The sequence below is a fragment of the Tachyglossus aculeatus genome, chromosome 3, assembly GCF_015852505.1.
Source record: "Tachyglossus aculeatus isolate mTacAcu1 chromosome 3, mTacAcu1.pri, whole genome shotgun sequence".
Taxonomy (NCBI): domain Eukaryota; kingdom Metazoa; phylum Chordata; class Mammalia; order Monotremata; family Tachyglossidae; genus Tachyglossus; species Tachyglossus aculeatus.
Genome location: NC_052068.1, coordinates 50,233,604 through 50,261,447, shown reverse-complemented (window position 1 = coordinate 50,261,447; position 27,844 = coordinate 50,233,604). Strand labels below are relative to the sequence as shown.

Below are 27,844 nucleotides of genomic sequence, written 5' to 3'. Positions count from 1 at the left end.
CCTCCTCCTCCTCCTCCCTCTTTCCCTCCTCCTCGCCCCCTCCTGGTTCTCCTCCTTCTCCCTCTTTCCCTCCTCCCTCTCCTCCTCCTCCTCCCCCCTCCCCCAGGTCCTCCTCCTCCTCCTCCTCCTCCTGCAGCCCGAGCAGCAGCAGCAGCAGCAGCAGCAGCAGCAGGTCGGGCCCCGGCTCCGTCTGCAGCGGCGGGGGCGGGGGCGGCAGCAATAGCAGCAGCAGCAGCAACAAGTCCGGTAGGGCCGGGGTCGCTCTCTGCACCGGGCAGTGGCAGGGGCAGGACCCAGGAGGAGAGGGAATTGGCCGCAGGGGCAGCCGCCGCCGCCGGGAGAGAGTGAGGCCGCGGGCTCAGAGGGGACCCCCCTCCCTCCCTCCCTCCCCCCACCTCCCCCTCGCCCTCTACCTCCATCTCCCTCCTGCCCCGGCAGAGGAGAACCAGGGCTCCTCCGGGGCGTCACCTAGGTTTGGGCCCCAGGAAGCTTCCTTGCACCCACTGCAGTGCTCAAAACGTGTGATGCGCCCCCCCCCCCCAAACACAAATGCATACTGCCCCCTCAAAAAGCGAGGTTCCCCCGCACCCCCATCTGTACGCTAATATACCCTTCTGCCTCCGAGAGCATGTACCTAGGCTTTCTTCCTGCACCCTGGCTAAGCCTCTCTGCCATCTTCATGCCCAAGGAGAAATTGCATGTCAACATATTTACCTGACAACCTGCATACCTACCAGTGCAGTACCCTGGCTGTATATATGTATGTATGTATGTATGTATGTATGTATGTGTGAGTGTGTGTTTGCATGCAGTCCTTAGGTAGATTTCTGTCTATAAGGCTGGATTCCCCTGGCAGGCCTGCCTTTCAGTGTATGCCCTTTTTACATGTGGGTTGCACAAACATATTGGCTTCTGATGGCAACCATTACTTAGGATGAGATGGGGCTGCCCTCGTTGACCAGCTGCTAAGGTGAAAATAATGATTTTTATGTAAAAATAATAAAAGCCCTCCATGCTTCAAAGAGTTATACCAGAGGTTAACCTCGAAAAACTAGATATTTCCGTACTGTGCCTTCCTAAAATATTCTGCTATGGTCATAAATTGTTTTAATATGGCTACAATTGATAGTTTGTCTAAGGACAGTTGGGATGTGGAGTTTGCAAGTTAGAAAATGATAAATTGATGATTGCTTATTTTTCGTTTCAGGCTCATTCGCAATAGCTCATGATTGGGGAAAAAAGTTTTCTTGTTTTTCCTTGCGACTAAACAGGCCTCTCTAGCAAATTTCCATCATCCATCATCACCCCCAGTTATATACATAGTTGTCATTGGTCACATCATTGAAGCATGCGGCCTTCTTGTGTGTGTGTGTGTGTGTGTGTGTAAATAGGTCACCCATGCTTTGTAAGGTAACTTGGGAACTAGTTGATCTTTATTTGCCCCCTCCCCAGGATTTTGAGAGTAATGCAACAGAAGACGTTTGAGGAAAGCAGATACCCCTGGCAGGAGTCATTTGAAAATGTCACCATTTGCCTACCTTTCCGGTGCCCAAGATGCGGCGACCACACCAGGTTCAGAAGTCTGTCTTCCTTGAGGGCCCATTTGGAGTACAGCCATACCTATGATGATAGAAGCCTTCTGACCAATTGCAGCCTGTTCGCTTCCCTCAAAGACACGGACCTGATAGCTCCTTCAGAACCTCTGATCCAGGGAAACCTGGGAAGTGATTTCAAAGTGGTCAGACAAAAACCGGCCTGTGTTAATTTATGTGACCTAGTGTATGAAAATGCCAAGAACAGGAAGCCAGTTGAGGTGTTAGCCGAAAGACCCATCTCTTTCGGACCAGCTTATACCTCCACAGACTCCTTAGATGACCGCCTATCGAGCCCTGGGGTCCCAAACGCAGACTCCAAAGTTTCTTTTGAAGCTCACGTGAGGGAGAAGTTCAATCGGATGGTAGAAGCTGTGGATAAGACGATAGAGAAGAGGATCGATAAACTTACGAAGGAGCTGACTCAAAAGACTGCCGAACTGTTGGAAGTCCGGGCGGCTTTTGTGCAACTGACTCAGAAAAAGCAAGAAGTTCAGAGGCGAGAGAGGGCCTTGAACAGACAGGTTGATGTTGCAGTTGAGATGATTGCTGTGCTGAGACAGCGCCTCTCAGAGTCTGAGGAGGAGCTTCTCAGAAAAGACGAGTAAGTGGAATTGAAAGGTTATTAACGAAGCGGAGCTTTGTGATCTTTGATGTTCTTGGATCCAGTGTCAAGTACAGCATTTGTATTTGGAAGGAAAAAACAGAATCAGGAAATACCATAGTACAGGCCTAAACGGCAGTCTCATCTCCTTTGGCCTGAAGAATTCTTATGTTTATATTCTAGAATTTCGCATGTTGTTTGAGAGGGTGTAAGATATCCCACAGACTTACCTAGATTTCAAACTCAGATAGATGGCCTTTGCCAAGAGAATCCTGTTAGAATGAAATATCATTTAGCATTTTCCCTATAGTTCTTACGGCATCCAGCAGGTAGCAAGCATTTGCATATTATTGGGTAAAGTAGAGTTACTTCAACCTTGAGTTCATCAAAGGAATCCAAATCCAAAGAATTGCCACTCACCCTTCCAGTAAGGCAGAAAATTAACTTTTCAAATGTTAACTTAAATTATTAGTTATTTTTGCTGACTGTTAGATATGAATTTGTCTAGCTTTGACATGTTCAGCAATTAAGCTAAGTACCACGTAGTGGGGGCAGATGGCCAAGTCTCTGCAGTGTTGGCACAACAAAGATGTTGGTTGGTTTTTAGAAGCTCCAGTGGGCACGTCAGGAGTTTTGGACCTGTCAGTATCTACCTTGTCACTGAAGGTTCAGAGTGGAGCTTGGAAGTTCTAGGGAAAGAGCCAGCCAGGAAGAGTCAGATCTCTTACTGGCCCTCCTGCTTCCCCTCCCTGAAACTCCCCTAGGTGGTTTCTCAAGCCTTCTCCCCCACCACTGTATCATCATCATCATCAACAACAATTGTGTTTTTTGAGAGCTTACTATGTGCAGAACACTTCACTAAGCGCTTGGGAGAGTGCAGTAATACAGAGTTGGCCTACATGTTCCCTGCCTAAATGAACTTACAGTGAAGATGGTCTCCCCTCCCCTCAGTTTCCCATGGCTCCTGTTCCTGCAGCTCACTCATGCCCAATGAAGCCCTTACACTAGTTAAGGGATCAGAAAGATTTGGAGGAGGGGTGGTGAAAACACATATGTATTTATGGTTCTGTTTTTCCCAGCATTCCATATTATCCCTGATGGCAATAATAATAATTGTGGTATTTATTAAGCACTTAGTATGTGCCAGGCACTGTACTTAGCACTGGGGTGGATACAAGCAGATCGGGTTGGACATAGTCCCTGTCCCACATGGGGCTCACAGTCTTAATCCCCATTTTACAGATGAGGTAACAATCTCCATTTTTCAGACGAGGTACAGATGAGGCACAGAGAAGTGAAGTGACATGCCCAAGGCCACACAGCAGACAAGTGGCAGAGATGGGATTAGAACCCATGACTCTCAGGCCTGTACTCTATCCACTATGCCATTCTGCTTCCACTATGCCATGCTGCTTCATGTCCCTCAGCTCAGTCCAGGGTGGGAGCCCAGGGATCATTGTGTGCCACTGTGGACCCTTCAGACCTAGAACTGGCACGGAGCCACCTGAAGTCCTTATGTTGGGCCTCACTTAACATGACTGCCTCCTTGGGGCTCTATTTGTAATGGCAGAGGACACCAAGAAACCCCCTGTTTCCACCATATGCCCATAGGGCAATAGAACCCTAGAATGCTAGAGAGGTAGGTTGAGCCTGAGGCCTCTCAAAGCATCGACCCAAAGGGAACCTTGAACTGACCCAGGCTTCCCACAGGGCTTTGGGCTGGAACAGTGCGGATCCACACTGATCAGTACTGATCAGTAAATCCGGATCTTCCTTTGACTGGAACTGAGCCAAATGGGAGCCACCTGCCATTCTGCTCTTGGTTTCCTGCACTCAGTCATGCACCAGTAGGCCCAACAGGTGTTCACAAAGCTCTCTTTGTCTACCAACTCTATTGTATTGTACTCTCCGAAGCACTAAGTACAGTGTTCTGCACATAGTAAGCTTTTGATAAATACCATTGGTTGATTGATAGACTCAGAAGTGCCCTGGGGGAGAGGGTGGGGTGAATGTCAAAAGTCAAAAGGTACAGATCCAAATGCATAGGTGACACAGAAGGGAGTAGGGGAGATGAGGGCTTATTTGGGGATGGCCTCTTGGAGATGTGATTTTAATAAGGCTTTAAAGGTGAGGAGAGTGGTGGTCTATTGGTCATAAAGTGGGAGGGAGTTCAAGGTCAGTGGGAGGATATGGGCAAGAATATCGGTGGTGAAACAAACCAGACCCAGGTACCATGAGCAGGATTTTGTTAGAGGAGCAAAATGTGTGGACTGAGTTGTTGTAGATCAGCAAAGTGAGGTCGGAGGGGGTGAGCTGACTGAGTGCTTTAAAGCCAATGGTAAGGCATTTCTGTTTGATTCAGAGGTGGATGGGCAACCACTGGAGGTTCTTGAAGAGTTGGGAGACATGGACTGAAAGTTTTTTTAGAAAAATGATCCCGGAAGCAGAGTGTAGTAAGGACTAGATGGGGAGAGATAGGAGACTGCGAGGTCAGTGAAGAGCACTTGGATCAGCTGAGTATAAGTTTGGGTGAGAGAGAAGGGCAGATTTTAGCGATGCTGTGAAGTTAGGGAGAGGTAAAATGAATGAATTGCTGCTTCTGAGCCACAGCAGTTTGGGAGTGAGGTCCCACAGGCAGTGGTTCTGATGTTAGATGGTCCTGGGCCAGCTGAGGCAATCCTGGTGAAAGACAGAGATCTCTGTACCCTGGCACAGATGTGCCCTGTGGTCAGATGGTCCCTGATGGCTGATCAGGGCTCAGTGCTCTGAGTAGGCCTTTTTTTTCCTTTTTTTTTAAATGCCATTTGTTGAGCGCTTGCTATGTACCAGGCACTGTTCTAAGCACTGAAGTAGATACAGGCTTATCAGGTTGGACATGCCCCTTGTCCCACTTGAGGCTCACAGTCTTAAGTAATCCCCATTTTACAGATGAGGTAACTGAGGCACAAAGTGAAGTGCCTTGCCCAAGGTCACACAGCAGACAAGTGGCGGAGCTAGGATTAGAACCCAGGTCTTGCTGACTCCCAGGTCTGTGCTGTACCGACTAGGCCACGCTACTTGGCCTCAGCAGTATGGCACCAGAGGGAGAAGCAGTAAAATCAATTAATCAATGGTATTTATTGAGTGCTTACTATGAGCAGAGCACCATACTTAGCAACTGAGAGAGTACAATACAGTAGAGGCAGTAAACATGGTCCCTACCCTCACAGCCTCTCAGGGTTGCACCTGGAGAGTTTCCAGTGCTCTACCAGTCACGACTACAGGAGGGAGAGTCAAGCAGAGGCATACCCATTCCACTCCTAGCTTGGTCAGTGGCTAGTGAGTGGAAGGCAATCTGCTACAAGTCAAAACTCTCCTGTGCTGGGCAGCAGCAGCACAGGAGAGAGTCGAGGGCGGAGACTCGTTTACTGGGTGGAAGGAGGCAGTGGTATATCACTTCCATATTTTTACCAAGAAAACTCTATGGATACCAGAACGATTGCTGATGAAAGTGAGGCATTCTGAGAGAGATGTGTCTTTGGCGTCGCCATGGGTCGAACACGACTCAACAGCGTAAGACTACAGTAACCCTCACAGAGCTTACAGTTCAGTGGGAGAGACAGACATAAAAATAAATAAGAGATAAGGGAAGCAATCAAGTATAGGTACATAAGTGCTTAGTTGATGGAAGTAAATTCATGGATGAGGCAGTAAGGAGGGAAAGTAGTGAGGTGGAAGAGATAGGCTTTTAGTCAGGCTTTGAAGATAGGGAGAACATACCCACAATGTCCATCCAATTGAAATACACTGATACAGAAAAGCCTGGGATGGTCAGCTTGGAAGGCTACTCTTCCAACCAGCATTTTAATTTGTTGGCCAAACCTAAAATCCCCAAAATATGGTATTAGCCACCTCAATGGGCTCAGGTCCAACCCATACCCCTCCCAGGCTCACAATAATAATAATAATAATGGTATTTGTTAAGCACTTACTTTGTGCCAGCACTGTACTAAGCGCTGGGGTAGATCCAAGCAAATCGGGTTGGCCATGGCCCCACCTAGGGCTCACAGTCTCAATCCCCATTTTACAGATGAGGGAACTGAGACATAGAGAAGTGAAGTGATTTTTCCAAGGTCACATAGCAGACAAGTGGCAGAGGCGGAATTAGAACCCATGATCTTCTGACTCCCAAGCCTGCGCATGAGGCCTGGCAGTGACTGAGCAGATGCCCAGTGGCTCTTTCAGCTCCGAGAAGTTGTCAGATTTGGTTGACTTCATCTCCAAGCTTACACCGGGGATGTGCCAAACCCCTTCCTACGGCTGGTCTGCTGATGCAGTTACGTATTGGTGCATAGGCCACACTTGAAGAGAGCTGAATCGCTCCAAAACATTCTTAACTAAAATGATTTAACAACTGAATTAATTTTTAGAGTGAAATTAAATTGATCATTAGCACTATCTTGACTACTTTCTTGAGGTGTAATGGGAATGGGGGCTGAGGGAGTGTCATGGCACAGGAACAGTGGTCCAGAAATAGTGGGGAGAGAAAGGTAGGAAGGATGACAGTGTGACAGACAAGAAGGAGAGACAGAGACACAGACACAACATGGAAATCAGAAGTTCTTTCCTGTGGAGGAGAACTGACTGGAAGCAGCAAAAAATGTATGGGAATAGAGGGGGTGAGATGGTTGTGGCCACCATGCCATTTTTGCTGGCAACCCTTTCGTGCTCCAGACTGGAGGTGATGCCCCTACTGCCACCAGGACTGTTCTCTAGGGTTTCTGGAGCTTGCATGCAGCTTGTTCCTGGGGGACCTAGGAGAGCAGCCCCCAGTAGAGGCAATCAATCAATCATCAGTGTTATTTACTGAGTGCTTACTGCATGCACTGTACTAAGTGCTTAGCACTTAACAAGCAGTGGCACATGCTCTCAGTCTGGAGCATGAGCAGAATGCTAGCAGGGACTATGTAGCTACTGGATAGAACATGGGCCTGGGAGTCAGAAGGATCAGAGTTCTAATACTGGCTCCGCCACTTGTCTTCTGTGTGACCTTGGGCAAGTTACATTATTTCTCTGTGCCTCAGTTACCTCATCTGTAAAATGGGGATTAGTACTGTGGGCCCTATATGGGACGTGGATCGTGTCCAACCTAATTAACTGTGTCTACCCCAGCAGTTAGAACAGTGCCTGGCACATAGTAAGTGCTTAACAAATACCATAAAAAAGAGAGAAACCATGCAAATATCATCAGCAAAAGTCAGAAAAAATGAATAAATGAGTGAATAATAGTCTAGTGGATTAATTTATAACATATACCAATCAATTGCATTTACTGAGTACTTATTGTGCACAGAGTACAGTACTAAGCACTTGGGAGAGTACAATATAACAGAGTTGGTAGACACATTCCAAACCCATATCAGGCTTGCAGCACAGACGGGGAGACAGACATTAATGTAAATAAATTACAGATATGTTCATAAGTGCTGTCAGACTGAGGGTAAGGTGAATAAAAGGTACAAATCCAAGGGAAAGGGCAATGCAGAAGAGAGTGGGAGAAGAGGAATTGAGGGCTCAGTCGGGGAAGATCTTTTTGTGGAGATGTGCTTTTAATAAGGCTTTAAAGGTGAGGCAAGTGATCATCTGTAAGATATGAAGGGAGAGAGTATTCCAGGCAAGAGTGGTAAGTGGGCGAGGGGTTGGTGGCAAGATAGATGAGTTCAAGGTACAGTGAGTAAGTTGGCATTACAGGAGTGAAGTGTATGGACTGGGTTGTAGAAGGATATCAGAGAGGAGGAGGAAAGATGATGTAGTGTTTTAAAGCCAATTGTAAGGAGTTTCTGTTTGATGTGGGGGTGCAAAGGCAACAACTGGAGGTTCTTGAAGCGTGGAAAGACATGTACTGAATATTTTTTTAGAAAAATGATTCCAGCCGCAATGTGAGTTATGGACTGGAGTGGGGAGAGATGGGAGGCAGGGAAGTCAGCAAGGAGGCTGTTGCAGTAACCAAGGCATTCTAGGATAAGTGCCTGGATTAATGGGGTAGCAGTTAGGTTGGAGAGGAAAGGACAGTTTTTAGCAATGTCGTGAATGTTGAACCAACAGGATATGGTGAAAGACTGAATATGTGGGGTGAATGAGAGAGATAAGTCAAGGATAATGCCAAGGTTACAGGCTTGTGAGATAGGGAGGATGGTGGTGCTGTCTACTTGGATGGGAAAGTCAGGGTGGGAAAGATGGGAAGACTGGGTTTTGGTGGGAAGATGAAGCATTCTGTTTTGGACATACTAATTTTGAAGTGTTGGTGGGAAATCCAAGTAGAGATCTCCTGAAAGCAAGAGGACATGACAGACTGCAGAGGGGTAGAAAGATTAGGGCTCGAGATGTAGATTTGGAAATCATCAGCATAGAGATGGGAAGATGAGGATGTTTTGGACATATGAGGGATGTGTGTGAAGTGGGGAATAATGAGAGAATGCCTCCTTGGAGAAAGTGGTTTTTAGAGTTAGGGTTTTGAAGTTGGTCAGGGATACTGATTTGAATGATGGGGGAGAGTTATAGACAGTCAGTGCTCTGCACACAGTAAGCACTCAATAAATATGATTGAATGAATATCCCCAGTTGTAGAAATCCTACAAAAAGGAACCAAAGTCCTTTACCATTATCTTGAGCTGGAGTATCTAGGCAACCAGTCTTGGTTGAACACTCAGTTTTTTTTTCAAAGTAAAAGCAAAGACATCTGGGCCTCTCTCTTTACATTCCTAACTGTGGCCAGCCAATGGACCACAGACAACCTAGTCACAACTTGAATGTTTCCATCTTATCACAGGGAGTTCATTCTGCCTTACTTCTCTATCACTTTATGTAGAGCAGATTTACTCAGTGTAGAATGTTGCAGTTAAAAAACATGTTTGGCACCAAATCCTCCATGCAACTTTCTCTTCAGTTAGTTTATTCTCAAAATATGCCTCCTGCTTAGCAAAAAGAAATAGTCTTCACCTACGTGGGCTGACACATTTTTAGATGGGGAGTTGATAAAATACAAATGTTTAAATTATATTACTTTACTGGGATTCTGCAGAGATTTGTATGGTCCAGAAATAGTATTTGCTGATGCTAGTCTATAAAAAGAATTCAATGTGTGCCTTGCTGGGCATATGCAAGATGAGGAGGGGTACACTGAAGTGGTGTGTGTGCCTCAGGTGTAAAATTGGTTCTGGTTGGGGTGAGATTTAGTGAAAACTCCAGGGCTGGGAGATTTGCCAAGTCATACTTCACTTATACTTCAGTGGGAGTAACAGATTATCTTTTAGGTGGTTCTTTCTAAAAGTGTGCCCGATGCCTTTTTTATCCACAAGATATTGCCTAGCCCAGAAAAGAGTTTATCAGAGGAATGCACAAACAAGATTAATCCTGGCTGGATGACTGAACTATCTGCTGTGTGGGAAGTCTGAAGACCAATGGCTAGAACATCTTAGCTTGTGGGTATTTTTATCCATTAGCAGTACCAGCTTGCTTACTCAGGAAAAGATTTTTAAGATGATGAGTCAGTGACTTATAATAGAATTTAAATCATTGAGTGGTTCACTGATTTTTGGGGACACTCTGACATTAAAGTATACTTTGAAAAAAGAAAAGAAGTAGCATTTTATGTTCCAAATGGAATGTATCTTGAAGTTCAGCCAAACCATATTTTTATACTCATTTACACTGTGAACACATTTAAAGTGTTCTGGGATATTGAAACACCCTCTGTTGATTTGGTACAGTGAGATATGTGGTTATGCAATGTTAGTCAGTAGTCTTTTCAGAGCACTAACTCTTCACGGAGCACTCTACTTAACACTTGGAGGAGTATAGTAGAGTTAGTAGACATGATCCTTGCCATCAAGGAGCTTACTATCTAGTGAGGGAGGCAGACACTAAAATAAATTACAGCAAGGGGAAATCAAGTTTAAAGATATGTATATATGACTGCTTTCTTAGTGCATTGGTGATATGGAAGTACTTTAGTGGCATTAGGGAGAAATGGGGTGGGGAAGTAGATTAATCAGGGAAGGTCTCCTGGGATAAAGGTATTTTAGAAGGTCCTTGACCATGGAGAGAGCAGTGGTCTGCTGAATGTGAAAGGGGAGGAGAGTTCCAAGCAGAAGGGAAGGCATGGTAAGAGGTCAGTGGAAGAGAGGTGAGAATGAGGTAGGTACAGTGAGTAGTTTGGCTTGAGAGAAGCAAAGCATGAAAGCTGGGGTTTAATAGGCGAGGAGTAAATAGTAGGGGGAGAGAGATATGATTGAGTGCCTTAAAGTCAATGGTCAGGAGTTTCTATTTAATGTAGAGAAGAGTTAGCAACCATTGGAGGATATTGAGGAGGGCGGAGATGTTTGCAAAACAGTGTTTTAAAAAATGATCCAATAACCAGAGTGAAGTATATGGATTGTGGAGAAACTGGAGACTGGGATGTCGGAAAGGAGACCGATGTAGTAGTCGTGTCAGGACATGACAAGTGCTTGGACCAGCATGATGTTAGTATAGATGGAAAGAAAGGGGCAAATTCTGGAGATGTGAGGGAAGAACTACTAGGATTTGGGGAATGATTGAATATGCAGATTAAAAGAGCTAAATCAAGGATAGTGCCAAAGTTGCAGGCTTAGGAAAAGGGGAAGGTGATGGTGTCGTCAGTAGTTATGGGAAAGTTAGGAGTAGGGGAAGGGGAGAGAGAAAAGATGAGTTAAATTTTGGACTTGCTCACCTTGAGGTGCCAATAAGACCTTCCACGTAGCTATGTCGTGGAGACAGTAGGAGATGCAAAACTGTGAAGTGGTAGCAAGGTCAGGGCTGGTGAGGTAGATTTGGGAGTCATCTGTGTAGAGATGGTGTCCTTCGCCCTCATGAATGAATGAATAAATGAATGAATGGATGGATGGTTGAATAAATGAATGAAAGGAGATGTGCCTTTAGGAAGGCTTTGAAGGTGGAGAGAGTGACCATCTGTTGGATATGAAGAGCAAGGGCATTCCAGCCCAGAGGCAGGATGTGGGCAAGAGGTTGGCATCGAGGTAGACAATATGGAGGCATAGTGAGTAGGTTGGCATTAGTATTGAAAGTGTGTGGGCAGAGTTGCAGCAGGAAATGAGCAAGGTGAGATAGAAGGGGGCAAGAGCAACTAAATTGTTGAAGGTACATTTCCTCCAAAAAACATTCCTTGACCAAGTCCTCCTCTCCTCTTCTCCCACTCCCTTCTGTGCCGCTATTACTTGCTTCTTCATTCATCCTCCTCATCCCAACCGCAATATATATATCTGTATATATCTGTATATATCTATTTATTTATATTAATGTCTGTCTCCCCCTCTAGACTGTGAGCTTGTTGTGGGCAGGAATGTGCCTATTTGTTGTTTTGTTATATTGTACTCTCCTAAGCTCTTAGTACAGTGCTTTGCACACAGTAAGCGCTCAATAAATACAACTGAATGATTGAATTAATGAGCTAAAGCCATATCTCCTCCAAAAAGCTTTCTCTGTCGAGCGCACTTCCCTCCACCCATGTACTGAGTCTCATCTCCACCTCCCAGGCCCTTACCAATCAATCATATTTACTGATGCAGAGCACTGCACTAAGCATATGGGAGAGTACAGTGCAACAGAGTTGGTAGACACGTTCCCTGCCCATAAGGAACTTACACTCTAGAGACAAGCCTATAGCCTAGAGACTGTTCATATGTACAAATTCTTATTCTCAGTTACTTCCCTCACCTGTCATTTATTTTTATGCCCTTGCTTCATTGAGGAGAGGGTAGGATCATATCTACCAACTATATTGCAAGTGCTTAGTACATTTCTCTGTGCACTGATTGAGCTGAAGCCTTAATATTGGATGAGCACCTGAGGGGAGCAGCTTGGCTCAGTGGCTTGGGAGGTCAGAGGTCATTGGTTCTAGTCCCGGCTCCGCCGCTTGTCAGCTGTGTGACTTTGGGCAAGTCACTTAACTTCTCTGTGCCTCAGTTACCTCATCTGTAAAATGGGGATTAAGACCGTGAGCCCCACATGGGACAACCTGATCACCTTGTATCCCCCCAGCACTTAGAACAGAGCTTTGCACATAGTAAGTGCTTAACAAATACCATCATTATTATTATTATTATTATATGGAGAAAAGAAGGGAACCCAGATCTAAACCTCTGTGAGTGGGAGACAGAGGAAGAATGTACTGAAGAAGCCAAGAAGAAGCAGCCAGAAAATTAGGAGGATTGCCAAGAAAGGACCGTGCCAGTGAAACAAAAGATGAGTAGCACAGCTCTACTGAAATGAGCTCTTACACCTGACCCCATTCTAATTTTGCTACCAAGAAGCAAATTGGCAGGGTCCCTCAGTTCTTCTTTACTCTGTCCTCTTCAGTTTCTACAGCCTTCTCTCTTAAAGTGGCTGTTCATTCGTTTTTCAGCCATCTTGTGGACACCATCATATCTGGTCATTTTATTTTAAATGTTCTACCTATCTGCCACCGAGTCCCATCATTTGGAAGTGGCACCAATGTTTACAGGGATTTGGGAAGAGAACGTAGCATGGGGTAGTGAAAAGAGCAGGGACCAGGGAGTCGGAGGGCCTGGATCCTAATCCCGGCTCTGCCACTTGTCAGCTCTGTGACTTTGGGCAAGTCACTTAACTTCTCTGTGCCTCAGTTACCTCACCTGTAAATGGGGATTAAGACTGTGAGCCCCCGTGGGACAACCTGATAACCTTGTATTTCCCCCAGTGCTTGGCATATAGTAAGCGCTTAACAAATTCCATCGTTATTATTGAGAAGCAGTGTGGCTCATTGGAAAGAACATGGGCTTGGGAGTCAGAGGTCATGGGATTTAATCCTGGCTCTGCCACTTGTCAGATGCATGACTTTGGGCAAGTCACTTAACTTCTCTGTGCCTCAGTTACCTCATCTGTAAAATGGAGATTAAGACTGTGAGCCCCACGTGGGACAATCTGATTAACTTTTATCCCCCAGTGCTTAGAAAAGTGCTTTGCACATAGTAAATGCTTAACAAATGCCATTATTAATATTATCATTAGTAGTATTCTCTGTTCTTCAGTTACCTCATCTGTAAAATGGGGATTAAGACTGTGAGCCCCATGTGGGACAACCTGATTACCTTGCATTCCCCTCAGTGCTTAGAACAGTGCTTGGCACATAGTAAATGCTTAAGAAATGTCATTATTATTATTATTATTATTATTATTATTATTATTATTATTATTATTATTATTATCTGTTCTTCAGTTACCTCATCTGTAAAATGGGGATTAAGACTGTGAGCCCCATGTGGGACATAGATTGTGTCCAAACTGATTATTTTGTAACTAGCCCAGTCCTTAGTACAGTTTCTTCCACATACTATTAAAAACAAAACAAAAACCCGCAGTGGCTCTGGAGCCAGGCCCTCAGTGACATACTCTAGGTTCTGTAGATTTCCACAAATAACCTTGTAAAATCTCCTTTTCCTGCTAGGTTGTGAGCTCCTTGAAAGCAGAGATTGTGTCTACCCACTGTACTGTACACCCCCAGGCCCTCAGGACAGTAGTCTACACACAGTAAGCTCTCAATAAACACTACTGATTGATCAATCACTTTAGGTTACCTACATAAAGTACGTCTGTTATTTCTGGATTAGCAAAGGGATGTCTGGCATCAGTCCACCAGTAACCACCCTTTCCCACTCTGGTTTTGTGACACACTGCACCAGAGAACAAATTCCCTAAAGCCTTCAAGAGCAGATTTCTTCCCTGCTAACTCCACTGTGCCTCTGTAGCAATACTTACCCAAGGGAAAGGATCCTTACCAAACCAGGTGTTTAATAGCCAAGAATGAGTCAGCAGAGAGAGGCCTCAAGAGGTGAGTTTCCATGCCAAAATGGGAGAGGGATTCTGGGGAGGACCTAGGACAGGGTAAGCGTAACTGGAGAGAAAGAAAATGAAATAGGAGGAGACTATAGCTGCCATCACACTTGGCAGAGTGAGGCCTCTAAGGAGGAGATGATGGAACAAACCCATATTCCTTTGGCTAGCTCTTATCCATTTGAGAATTTGAAGGAACAAAACAAAAAGTCATGCAAGCTACGTGAAAAACATGGAGTGTCTCTTTAAGAGAGGAAAAAAACAAAAGATGACAAGGATGATTGTCTTATTAACAACAGTAGGAAAATATGGCATCTTGGAGGAATTGTGGTTCAGAATGCTTCCCATTAAGTCCTCAAATTAGTTGAGGCGTATTAAAGACGGATTATAAACTTTACAATTTTCATGGCTTCTGTAAATTGCCATTAAGATGGCTAGACTTATTTAAGGCCAACAAAATGTAGAAGAAACTGAATTCTCAGAACTGCATGGGACCAGGCATAACTTGGACAAATGACAATTTATACTATTAGTCTAGTAAAATATATTAAGTGCTTACAATGTTCAAAGGAATTACATGAAAATCTAATTATAACATGAACCCCTTAGAAGTTAAGGAGTTAAGTTAAGGAGTTAAGCCCACCTTCTCCTTAGCTTCCCCTTCCCTCCCCATTGCCCCGACTCTCTCTACTGCCCCCTCGCCCCACAGCACTTATGTATATATGTACATATCTATAATTCTATTTATTTATGTTGGTGCTTTTGATGCCTATTTACTTGTTTTGATGTCTGTATCCCCTCTTCTAGACTGCAAGTACACTGTGGGCAGGGATTGTCTCTCTTTATTGCTGAACTGTACTTTCCAAGTGCTTACTACAGTGCTCTGCACATAGTAAGTGCTCAGTAAATATGATTGAATGAATGAATGATTAAATGAACAGTCACGTGTTGCAATGACAACAGGATTTTTTTGTGGTATTTGTTAAGTGCTTACTATGTGCCAGGAACTGTACTGGGATAGATAATAATGATGATAATAATAATAATAATGGTATTTGTTAAGCACTTACTATGTTCCAGGCACTTTATTAAGCACTGGGATGGATACAAGCAAATCAGGTTGGACACAGTCCCTGTCTCATGTGGGGTTCACAGTTTCAATTCCCACTGTACTGATTAGGTAACTGAAGCACACAGAAGTGAAGTGACTTGCCTAAGGTCACACAGCAGACAAGTGGCAGAGCAGGAATTAGAACCCATGTCCTTCTGACTCCCAGGCCCAAGCTCAAAGCCTTTGCGTAAGTAAAGCACACCGCATTCAATCAATCATTCATTTATTCAGTCATATTTATTGAGCATTTACTGTGTGCAGAGCACTGTATTAAGTGCTTGGAAAGTACAATTCAGCAACAAAGAGAGACAATCCTTGCCCAAAATGGGCTCACAGTTCAGAAGGGGTGAGACAGACAACAAAATAAGTAAACAGGCATCAATATATATATATATATATATGATAGTTTACTTGTTTTGATGTATATGTATATACATCAAAACAATCATATTTATTGAGCACTTACTGTGTGCAGAACATTGTACCAAGTGCTTTACTTGGTCATGGTTCATGACCAGTTTTGGTTTGAATAGTGAAAAACCCAAAGAAATAGTAACATCTCCAAAACTGGGCTACTACTTGGATCTCTGACCTTTGGGCATTTGATATTTGCCCCACCATCAGCCTCTCTGCACTTATGTACAGATCTAAAATTATTTAGTATAAAGTATTTATATTAATGTCTGTCTCCTCCATTAGGATGTAAGCTCACTGTGGCCAGGGAACATGTCTACCAAGTCTTATTGTATGTATTCTCCCAAGCACTTAGTGCAGTGCTCTGCACACAGTAAGTGCTCAATAAATACCATTGATGATGATGATGATGATGATGATACACCTGATAGTTAATCTTTCCTATCAGAAAAAATTTCCACCCAAGATGCAGATTTATCATTTTAACCAAAAATGTTACCTACTTTAAGCAGAAGTAATATTTGGAATAGTGCAAGTTTGATTGAAAAGTAGAAAGAATACAACGGAAAATACAAAACACTTAAGCCTCAGGGCCTAAGATAATTGCCTGAGCTAGGTTAGGAAAGGATCCTTCTTTTCTCTGACATAACACTTCAGAGTTTGTGAGATTCATAAATTCTAATTTAAAAAGTTATTTTATATAGTGCCGGCAGCAAAACATTACATGATTAAAAACACGTCTGCAATAATAGTCTGAGACTGCATTTAGATTTGTTATGGTGCATTTGTGGAGGTTAATGCTAGGAGGCAGATTAAGCTATCATTTGGGTTTTTTTCATTCACTGAAAACTGTGTGGGAGAGGAAAGGAGGAATAAAAATTGGACTTTCTCAGATTTGCATCTGAAGTTTTGGAGCGGTATTGACTCTTTAACTACAAATTGGAATATCCTCTGACTTAACATCCTAAATCTAAATCTATCCTAAATCTCATCTTTTGGTGAAGGGATTAGTGAGGGGTCTTTGCTGTGTGTTTGAGTCATAGGGAAATTAGGTCATAGCCTTGGGCCAATCCATTTTAGAGGCCCCATGTAGAGTTACCCATAACTTCACTATTCCTTCACCTAATAGTGGTTTTGTCTTTAAAGCTGGTCATGCTATCAGGAAGACCATAACCTAAAGGGGAAAGAAGCCAAAAGGCTATTCTGCTCCCAGACTGACTTGACCTGTAGTAACTGACTCTGTCTCTCTGTTAAGTCATTCCACTCGATATTTACAGTTGAGTAAGAGGCAGGTCAAATCATGAACTTAAAGTTCAAAATGGATTTACCTTTGTTCTTTGAAGCTCAAACACTAGTGCCTGTAAACTTGATGTACTTTTTCCAGGAGTAGTTTAAAAGTACCTAGAGTAAAGGTTGGATCTGCAGTAAATCCAGGGTATAGCAACACATTTATTTCCTGTGATTAGAAGACAATCTATAGTTCAGTAGTATTCAAATGTTCAGGCTACAGATCTCACTTGATTCCCAGCTAGGAACAGTAAGAAGTATGAACTGTCCAGCCCAGTAGTCTCCCCCATCTAATTTAAGTTTTCCCTTTTTCTATTCCATCATTTTACCTTGCAGAGAAGTTGTGACTTTCAATCACTTCCTGGAAGCAGCAGCGGAGAAAGAACTTCAAGGGAAAGCCAGACTCCAGAACTTTATTGAGAATCTGCTACAACGAGTTGATTTGGCAGAAAGACAGCTAGAATATTATCAAAGTCAGCAGGTTATGGGACACTGCAATGATGTCAGCGAAAATGTGGTGAGTCCAGCACACTGTATAGTTTAAACCTGAATTTAAGTATGAGCATATCTTATGTAGTGAGAAATTCAGTGGCCGGATGGACAGTGATTTCGAGATAATAATTGGGACAACTTCAGTTGCTGAACCCCAAATTAGGCTAGGCTTTTCACTCTGAAGTAAAATTCTGATCACCCGCCCCTTTCCCAAAAATCTAATTTTTTTTTATGGTGTTTAAGTGCTTACTATGTACCAGAAACTATACTAAGTGTTGGGGTAGATACAAAGCGCTTAGATACTTAAGTGTTTAGTACAGTGCTCTGCACACAGTAAATGCTCAATAAATACAATTGAATGAATACAAAGTAATCAGATTTGACACAGTCCAGGTCCCATGTGGAGCTCACAATCTTAATCCCCATTCTACAGATGAAGTATGGGAAGCACAGAAAAATTGTGTCTTGCCCAAGGTCACACAGCAGATAAGTGGCAAAGCCAGGATTAAAACCCAGGTCCTTCTAACTCCCAGGGCCATGTTCTATCCACTAAGCCACACTGCATCTCTACTAGGTCATGCTAGTTTGCTCCCTTTTAAAGTCTTATTTGGTTATTTCCAGCACAATATAATTGTGTTCTAAACATTATTCATAGTCATTTTGACTGGAAAAATAGCAGAGTCAAACAGGAGACTAAGGAAGTCTAGTACATTCATGGTCTTAGAATAACTGGTTAATAGTCTTACCAGAATATTTAAAATAGAACCATAATTAGGAAGAAAGGGAACAGAGGTATTCATTCACCAAAGTCATATAATTAAATAAACAATACAATTGTTTCCAATTTGGATGTTACTTGAGTGATGTTAAATCAATCAGTCAGCTGTATTTATTGAGTGCTTACTAGGTGGAGGGCACTGTATTAAGTGCTTTGTAGAGAATATAACAGTTGGTAGGCATTTTCCCTGCTCACATGTCTAGAGAAGGAGACAGTCATTAAAATAAATTACAGATATGTGTATAAGTGCTGTGGGGCAACCACATTATTTTTCCAACTACCAAGTCTCCACAGTCAGCAGGATCTTAGACTGGGTGAACCGTAGGTCTGGTTGAGTAATGGTGTCTCATACTTTTATGTTGTTAATCTATTAATGCTGCAAGGATTGCTGTTTAGTTCTCAGAAATTGCTGCCCATGTCAAGAGTTTCTGGCCCATCAGCATCTTCTAGACTATGAGGCCTTTGTGGGCAGGGATTGTCTCTATTTTTTGCTGAATTGTACTTCCCAAGTGCTCAGTACAGTGCTCTGCACACAGTAAGCGCTCAATAAATACGATTGAATTGAATGAATGAACATCTAGTGGGATGTGTTCAGGGAGAGAAACGGCAGGAGAGCTTTGGGAAAGACAGTGGGAAAGTAATTTCTATGTATTAATGCCTATATCCCCCTCTAAGCTGTAAGCTTGTTGTGGGCAGGGAATGTGTCTGTTTTATTGTTGCATTTTACTCTCCCAAGCACTTAGTACAGCGCCGTGCACACAGTAAGCACTCAATAAATATGACTGACTGACTGCTGATGGAAAGTCATCGAGAGACTCAGCCATTGGGTGACTATCCCTTTTGGCTCTCTCCGTGCCCATTCTTTTCAGTTGCCTTTCCTGCTGCACACTAAACTCCCTCCAGATTTGGACTGTGGTATGTGGCAGTACTATGCCAACAGCAGCAAGTTAGAAGGTGCAGGAATCAGATTGCTGCTAGTGAGCCTGGAATGCAAGAACCATCTGTTGGCTGAAAATGGCAATCAATCAATCAGTGGTATTTATTGAGCATATAGTGTGCAGAGCACTGTACTAAGCAATGACTCTCAAGTGTCTAAAGGATTAGAAACATTAAATCAAGTTGAGCCAAAAATGGCAATCAATCAATCAGTGGTATTTATTGAGCACATACAGTGTGCAGAGCACTGTACTAAGCAATGACTCTCAAGTGCCTATAAGATTAGAAACATTAAATCAGGTTGAGCCAAGATAAACAGTACTATATTTATTCATTCGTTCATTCAGTCATATTTATTGAGTGCTTACTGTGTGCAGAACACTGTACTAAGCACTTGGAAAGTGCAATTCAGCAATGAAGAGAGACAATCCCCACCCACGATGGGCTTATAGTCTAGAAGGGGGAGACAGACATCAAAGCAAGTAAACAGGCATCAATAGTATCAATATAAATGAATAGGATTATAGATATATACACTTCAAAACAAGTGAACAGGCATTAATATAAATAAATAGAATTATAGATATGTACATATGTACACAAGTTCTGTGGAGCAGGGAAGAGGGCTAGAGCAAAGGGAGTGAGTTGACGCAATGGGGAGGGGAGGGGGAACTGAGGAAAAGGGGGGTTAAATCTGGGAAGGCCTCTTGGAGGAGGTGAGCCTTCAGTAGGTCTTTGAGGGTGGGATAGTGTGATTGATGGATTTGAGGAGGGAGGGCATTCCAGGCCAGAGGTAGGACATGGGCCTGGGGTCAACAGTGGGACAGGCGAGAACGAGGCACAGTGAGGAGGTTAGCGGCAGGAGAGGAGCGGAGTATGTGGACTGGGCTGTAGAAGGAGAGAAGGGAGGTGAGGTAGGAGGGGACAAGGGGATGGAGAGCTTTGAAGCCAATGGTGAGGAGTTTTTGCTTGATATGGAGGTTGATGGGCAACCACTGGAGATTTTTGAGGATGGGTGTGACATGCCCAGAGCATTTCTGTACAAAGATAATCTGGGCAGCAGAGTGAAGTATAGGCTGAAGTGAGGCGAGACAGGAGGTTGGGAGGTCAGAAAGGATGCTGATACAGTATGTAAGAACCCTTTATTAGTGTTTGGATGTTAAGGAAGTTCATGCCCAATTTTAAAGGGAAATGAGTAACTTCTCATTTTTATAGTACACTCAGTTCTACCATAACACCGATTCACACTGTATGCTTTGACTAGAACATTGTAATGGGATTAGGAAACATTTGTCTGACAATATGAGCCTGTTTGGATACAATACAGCAGGGTATCAGAAACAGTGATTTCTGTGAATACCAGTGGCATCAGAATGCGTGAGTGCATCAGAGTGACTTTTCTTTAATGTAGGGTTTTGAAAAAATACAATTTCTGTGTTATAGAAGAAATGGGTGTTCTTTAGCTTTTGGGTTAAATTTTATGTTTATAAAACTTATAATATAAATAATACCCATAGTAAGATTGACTGTCTTTAAACATGTGTCAAAATAAAATTGAAAAAAGTGTCCATAATAATAATCATAGTTTTTAAGTGCTTACTATGGGCCAAGTACTTACCAAGCACTGCAGTAGATACAAGGTCATCAGGCAGTCCCTCTCCCATATGGGGCTCACAGTTCAAATGGGTGGGAGAACAGGTATTGAATCCCTATTTTACAGATAAGGAAACTGAGGCACAGAGAAGTTAAGTGATTTGCTCAAGGTCACAAGCAGGCAAGAGGACAAACTGGGATTAGAACCCAGGTTCTCTGACTCCCAGGACTATGCTCTTTCCACTAGGCCATGCTGCTTTCCTCAAGAACTTAACTCTTCCAAATCCCTATTGATTAAATCATTTATGTCACATAGTTTTACGTAATCCAGTGTTTTCAGTAAAGCATCTAGAAAATATTTTAGTGGAGTTGCTACTGTATCATGGCACTGAGTCCTTGAAGATACTTCAGCTACACTAGCCCAGAAGATAAAGTGGGAGATTGAAAGAGTAGAAGTAGTTAATAGTTAATATGTTTTGTTTTGTTCTCTGTCTCCCCCTTCTAGACTGTGAGCCCACTGTTGGGGAGGGACTGTATATGTTGCCAACTTGTACTTCCCAAGTGCTTAGTACAGTGCTCTGCACACAATAAGTGCTCAATAAATATGATTGATTGATTGATTGATTGGTGGGGGAAGGACAGAAAGTTAGCCCAGTGGTCTCTTTCATCTCTCTTCCCTGTCTTCCCATCCTCTGAATGGCTTTGAGGGATTTCCTAAGTGAGTCCATGGCACTAAAATGAAACTTGTGACTGAAATTTTCAGATAATGCCATTTCTCTAGGCACAATAGCTAGTTCAAAATCCAGAACCTGGGAATTACATCTCATTGTCTAGAAAGTATAATCAAACATCAAGTACTTTCTTAACTCTACTAATCCTTCTTTTGGATTAGTTAGAATCCACCATTGAAATAATAATAATAATGGCATTTGTTAAGTGCTATGTGCCAAGCACTGTTCTAAGCGCTGTGTACTGTTCTAAGCACTGTAATGAAAACCTACCTGTAAAATTTGAAAAAATGTATGCAACAGCAATGATTAGAAAATCAGTTGTTGGAACTCACTGCAATAAGAAGAGCCTTTTAAAATATTAAAAAACCCCCGCAAAACCTTATTTGCTTAAAACATCCCTGCGAGCACCAATTAGAATATTGTACCAAGTAGAATAACTCTGCGTATAAAGATAAGTTTTTTATACATAGTATTTGTATTTTGTTTATATCTCTGCACATAAAAATAGGTTTATAAATAGAAGATGTGTTTGAAATTTTAGGGGAATTCAAGTCTAGTTTAACACTGGGCTCAATTTCACACACCCACAAACAACTTCCTCATTTGGGATAATTAATGTGTGTCCTGACGACAACAAGATGGGTTCTCTCCAGGTGCTTTTAGCTTTTGATAATAGTGGATTTATGGCGATGATAACAAAATCCTGGGCCCAGAGTTTGAGAAAGCAGCAATCAGGGCTAGCTAGTCCTATGGACTGCATCTCCCAGAAGCCCCAGCTTGCAGTAGAGTCTTCATCATCATCATCAATCGTATTTATTGAGCGCTTACTATGTGCAGAGCACTGTACTAAGCGCTTGGGAAGTACAAATTGGCAACATATAGAGACAGTCCCTACCCAACAGTGGGCTCACAGTCTAAAAGGGGAAGACAGAGAACAAAACCAAACATACTAACAAAATAAAATAAGTAGAATAGATAGGTACAAGTAAAATAAATAAATAAATAAATAGAGTAATAAATATGTACAAACATATATACATATATACAGGTGCTGTGGGGAAGGGAAGGAGGAAGAAGGGGGGATGGAGAGGGGGACGAGGGGGAGAGGGAGGAAGGGGCTCAGTCTGGGAAGGCCTCCTGGAGGAGGTGAGCTCTCAGTAGGGCCTTGAAGGGAGGAAGAGAGCTAGCTTGGCTGATGGGCAGAGGGAGGCCATTCCAGGCCCGGGGGATGACGTGGGCCGGGGGTCGATGGCGGGACAGGCGGGAACGAGGTACAGTGAGGAGATTAGCGGCGGAGGAGCGGAGGGTGCGGGCTGGGCTGTAGAAGGAGAGAAGGGAGGTGAGGTAGGAGGGGGCAAGGTGGTGGAGAGCCTTGAAGCCGAGGGTGAGGAGTTTCTGCCTGATGCGCAGATTGATTGGTAGCCACTGGAGATTTCTGAGGAGGGGAGTGATATGCCCAGAGCGTTTCTGGACAAACAAAGCAACTGCCCTGTTCTACCATGAAGGACTGTGGGAGGGATATGAAAAGTAGCAGCTTCAGAGGAGATAACTGAGGCATGGAGAAGTTAAACGACTTACCCAAAGTCACACAGCTGCCAAGTGGCAGAGCAGGGGCTAGAGCCCATGACCTCTGACTCCCAAGCCTGTGCTCTTTCCACTAAACCATGCTGCTTCTCATAGTTAATATGAAGAAATAAATTACAGATATGTGCCTAAGTGCTGCCTATATCCAAAATGGAAGATGGCTAGGGACACAATTAAGTTATTTTGCATGCACTTATGGCCATAAATATATTAGTCTGTCCTCCCCCTTCCATTCCACTTCCCCCACCCCAGCTGTTGGGAATTGGTGATCAATTCAGCCAGAATCCAACAGGAAATAGTTGAACATCATTACCAGCTGTTATAACATGTTAGTCACTGCTGTAAAGGGTGAGTCTCAGGGAGTCTGTGGTACTCTGCCATTTGGGATACAGATCTGTTATTAAAAATGATGGTATTTGTGTAGTGCTTTATTTAGGCTGAGCCTGGTCCATGAGCACTCTCAGAGCAAATGTTTGCGACCCCTTGGCAACTAAAGAAGAAATCCAGGTTGCTGGACATGAGGAATGTCAAGCATAAAAATCTCTTGTCAGCTACCAACGTTGAAATTTAGCCTCTATTATGGTGAAGCAGCTGGGTCCCAATTCGTTGTATTCGTCTTTTTGAATGTCATCTTATTTTTTTGAAAGTCTAGAGAAGTGTGAAACCTGCATGTGAAATAATGTATTTTCTGTTTTCTTTTCCTTCAGTTTACAGACATCTGCTCAAGTAGGAAGCTCAAATGCCTGTATGTATGCAGTTTGTTTCAGCCATTTAATTGTTATAATAAAGAATGTTTTTCTATGGCTAAGCATGTTTCTCCATTACAGATCAGGGAGCAATTTAAAATGATGTCTTGCTATGATTGTTACATTTTAGGCAAAGAATCTAAACTATATGGCATTGTGCTTCTGAAAATTTAAAGAGAGTAATGGGCATAAATAAATTGGAAGTTCTTAAAAGCTCAGTCAAGTGGCTAGAGCTTTGAAGAGTGATAGGGACCCAGATTCATACCTTTCCTCCACCGTTGACTCCTTGTGTCATCCACAGGTGGTGATTTAGTCTATCTGTGGCTCAGATTTTAAATTGGGGAGTGGAGAGAATGAAGTAATTCACAAGAAAATGTTTGGAGACCTGTAGAATACAGGTTCTATGCCAAACTTAAGTATTTTAAATTTTTTTTGATTATAACAGTAAGTGAATCAATGATATTTATTGAGCAATTCTTTTGTGCAGAGCACTGTAATTAGCACTTGGGAGAATACCATGCAGAATAGAGTTAGAAGACGTGATCCCTGCCTTCAAGGAGCTTTCAGTCTAGTGGAGGAGAGAGACATTACAATAAATTAAGAATATGAAGATAAGGGCTGTGGAACTGAGGTGGGATGAGTATCAAAGGTGCTTAAGGTTATGTGGGATTGGGGTCGGGAGAGAATCAAAGTGTTTAAGGAGTATAGACCCAATATTAATAATTCTTGAAGGACAGAAACGTTCTTGCAATTACACAACTTCCTCACATAGCAAGCTCATGCTAGCTAAAAGGCAGAAAAAGAGAAAAATCAGGACCCTACATAGGAGCTCATTGGGTTTTTTCCTTTGTTACAGAAGTCGAGGGAACTCGTATTCTGCTGGTAACAATCTTGATCTCAAACCACATTTCCACCCAAAAGGAAGAATCTTTCTGAAAAAGACCAAGGATGATAAAACCAGCATGCAGCCGGCTAAATTATTTCATGAACCAGCTGATTCCCCAAAGGAGCTCTGGAGAGCATCCAAGAAAGGTGAACCCTTGGGTGCCACCCGAAAGGTTAATGTCAAATCTAAAATGGTGAAAAAGAAACAGACAGTTCTAGTGAATATAGTGTAAAAATGGTGGTGGTTCAGGGCTACCCGCCTTGGGCCTCTGGCAGAGTAAGTGCGTGATCTGGTATTGATTTAGCCCATACCCTGGCACCTCACCTTTATCGAGTAGGGATATTAAGCATTCATATTATTTATTTGTCAGGTTTGCATAAAAGAAATCTTCCTCAAGTTACATTTTTCCATTTTCAAGGGCTTTCTTGTTTTGCTAGAGGCATGTGTAACATGACTTGGGTGCCTCTCTGTACTGTTCTATGGCTGTGCATTCTGTATCCCAAGACACCGGTGCCAGCATGTCGGCTATATAACTCTGTGGCTGTGAAGTACAGTAGAATCCATTTAATCAGCACCCAGATCTCATCGGGGTGACTAGCAGGTATAATATTCAGAGTCTTTCATTCCAGGGTCTGTGAACGCTAGATAAGTGGACACACCTGGTCCAGGTTAATGCAGTATCATATCTAGGGTTGTCTGCCAGTCCCCTCTGTAGTAGCTAGAGGTGTGAATTTGTCTTAAATAGCCTGGCTTCCCCCCTTGGACTGCCCTTATCTTCATTCTGAGCTGCTTCTGTGCTACCTTGTGACTGATGAATTCGTGGACCTAGCCTCTAAGCTGATATTTTAAATGTTGAGTGCTGTAACCTGCCTGTATTTTAATTAATCCCTGAAATAGAACCTGTGTGGGCCTGCATACTGTGTACACCAGTGAGTCCCCTAAAAGCTATGTCTGTTTCCAGAAAAGTGTGTCTATTAAGAGGATTCTACTGTATCATCATTTTCTTCTAAAAGGAATTTCCAAGATTTCTGATCATAATTCCTCATTCAGCATTTCAACTGCTATCATTTTTGTACATTTTTTCAAAAATGCCTTCATTCTATGTATAATTTATTTTTAAAGACTCAAGAAGCAAGTACGTGTGACTCTGTGGAGGATTATTCTAAAACTATGTCTGGAAAGGTCTTTGTAAATTGAACTCTTTAATTCCCTCCCCCCAAATATTATTATAACCTAATTATCAATAGTGGAAAAGCATATCAACATGCTTGCTTGTCTGCTGCTTACTGTAATAACAGGGTTTTGAAATGAATCATAATGAATTACAGTGACAATGAATTACAGTCAGTTCTTTTTTAAAGTAAATTTTCAGTATGCATTTATGGAAAGAATATGATGGAAGAATCAGAATGCCTTTCTGGCAGCCTGCTCTTGCCTACATAGAAAATTATGCAATGTTGAAAGAAATGGTTGGGAGCCAGTGTGTGGCATCAGACAAGACGTGAATGTGATAAATCAAGTTTACCCTAGTTCAGAGTTCTTTAAGAATGCAAGCCCTGCATCATTGGTGAACTGACTGTGGTGGAAATGCATGTAAAATGAAGCACATACCATATTTACTTGCATAACTTCTCCACTCTTTCTGCATATTAAAAAAAGGTAAGCTCTGGAGTCATTGAAAAATTAAGTCTAGAAATAAGGGAAGAAAATGCAAAAGATGAGAAAAGAAGAGGCAAGGAAGAGTAATGAGGACTGCATGTCTTATTTCTGTTACACCCTCCAAAGTGCTGCATACAATAGATATTCAACAATTAACACCCCCCCGTGTGTGTTCTCAAGTTCTCACCCTTCTGCTCTTCCTCCCCAGGATCAGATCACTCTCCCCAACCTCCTGTGTCACTGTGTTTTCAACAATCGGCTTCTTCTTCCCAGCTTGTAAATGAACTCCCCCTAACATGTTTTTCCAGTTCTCTGGTCTGATCCTCCCCTCTCCAGGTGGGCCCTATCACTATTTACAATTAAATGGGGCCAAAAATAATGTTTTATTTCCTCCTCATAAAGGAAGTAGAGCAATTATGTGAGTAAATATGGTATCTAGTTACCTAAAATATCTTAAAAGTCTCCTCCTAAGATCATTTGGATTTCTGCTGACACTAGTGCAACATTCAATTATATGGAGTGTTTCCAGGGAAGAAATTGGTGTGAGTATCACTGTTTAGTTTGATAATCATGTTGTAAAAAAAATTCAGGTACTGTAAGTTGTAATGTGATCTTAATATTTATTTGGAAGACCTCCCAATGACCAGTTGTTATTTGTTATCACTTTATAACCTTCTTGCACTTTAACCTTGTAAATCATATTGCATGTCCTCCTTTTGTCAGGTAATGTAGGTATGATAATAATGACAACTTATGTGTTGCATATCATGTGGGCTAAAATGATTTACCCCTTTCTAGTTCTGCTCCCATTTCCAGTTTCCTTTTATATGCCTAAAGGAAATTTCAGCCCTCTTTTGACAGATAATGAACAGTGATCTTCAGAAAACACTACAGTGTGTCTATACTTACTGTCCGCATTATAAAGAAGAAAAAAAATTAGGATCTCAGTAATTTTTCACATAGGTATCTGTTATGTTTGGTCGTTAAATTGCTTTTAAAGCCAAAACTGCAGTTAAATTCTCACCCAGTTTTGGAGGTCACATAAGGTATGGGTATCAACATGAGTCCTTGCATCATGTAGCAAATATGAGCTCACTGCTGAGGCCTGTAGGAAAACTTGAAATGTAAGGCCTGCCTCACCCTGGGAGTTGCTTCCTTGTGGCCCTAAACCTCAGTTTGTCCCCCAGAGAACCTGGGTGTGTATCAGGGCCTCTTCTGTGTCTTTCAAAATGTCTCTTCTATCTCACAGGGAGTGAACGGGAATCATGAGGTAGAACAACTAGCTTTTTGTCTTTGCAATCTTGGAAATTACATGGAAAAATGCATTGTATTGAACTGAATCATTAATTTATTCTATATTACTTGAAATCTTGCTGTTTAACTCAACTTAAATATCTTACATCTTCTTTTACTCCATTTCCAAAGTTCAAGTTACTTAAAGACACTGTTTTCCAACCCTCTGCAGGGCCGGCCATTTGCAGAGATGTTGGAATGTACTATTCCCAGAAAAAAGAAATGTTTTTAGATTATAAAGCAAATCTAATAATAAAGATATATTTCTGAGTA

At 42.6% G+C, this 27,844-nt stretch overlaps 1 protein-coding gene and 1 non-coding gene across 4 annotated transcripts; both read left to right on the top strand.

Annotated features, from left to right (window-relative positions):
• The first annotated feature begins 225 nt into the window (after nucleotides 1–225).
• ZNF365 (zinc finger protein 365) lies at nucleotides 226–27,844 on the top strand. 3 transcript variants are annotated; one of them, XM_038744343.1, is made up of 5 exons: nucleotides 226–246; nucleotides 1,453–2,196; nucleotides 17,210–17,390; nucleotides 23,695–23,732; nucleotides 24,590–27,844. In XM_038744343.1, exons 2-5 carry the CDS (start codon nucleotides 1,466–1,468, stop codon nucleotides 24,849–24,851), a joined length of 1,212 nt encoding a protein of 403 aa, XP_038600271.1. In that variant the 5' UTR covers nucleotides 226–246; nucleotides 1,453–1,465; the 3' UTR covers nucleotides 24,852–27,844. The 3 variants fall into 3 exon arrangements, with proteins under 3 accessions (XP_038600271.1, XP_038600272.1, XP_038600270.1); XM_038744344.1 differs by lacking the exon at nucleotides 226–246 and adding an exon at nucleotides 291–344; XM_038744342.1 differs by lacking the exon at nucleotides 226–246 and adding an exon at nucleotides 714–760.
• Nucleotides 5,404–5,541, top strand: LOC119925969. Its single transcript, XR_005449889.1, has one exon. It is a non-coding gene; the product is annotated as a small nucleolar RNA SNORA7 (small nucleolar RNA).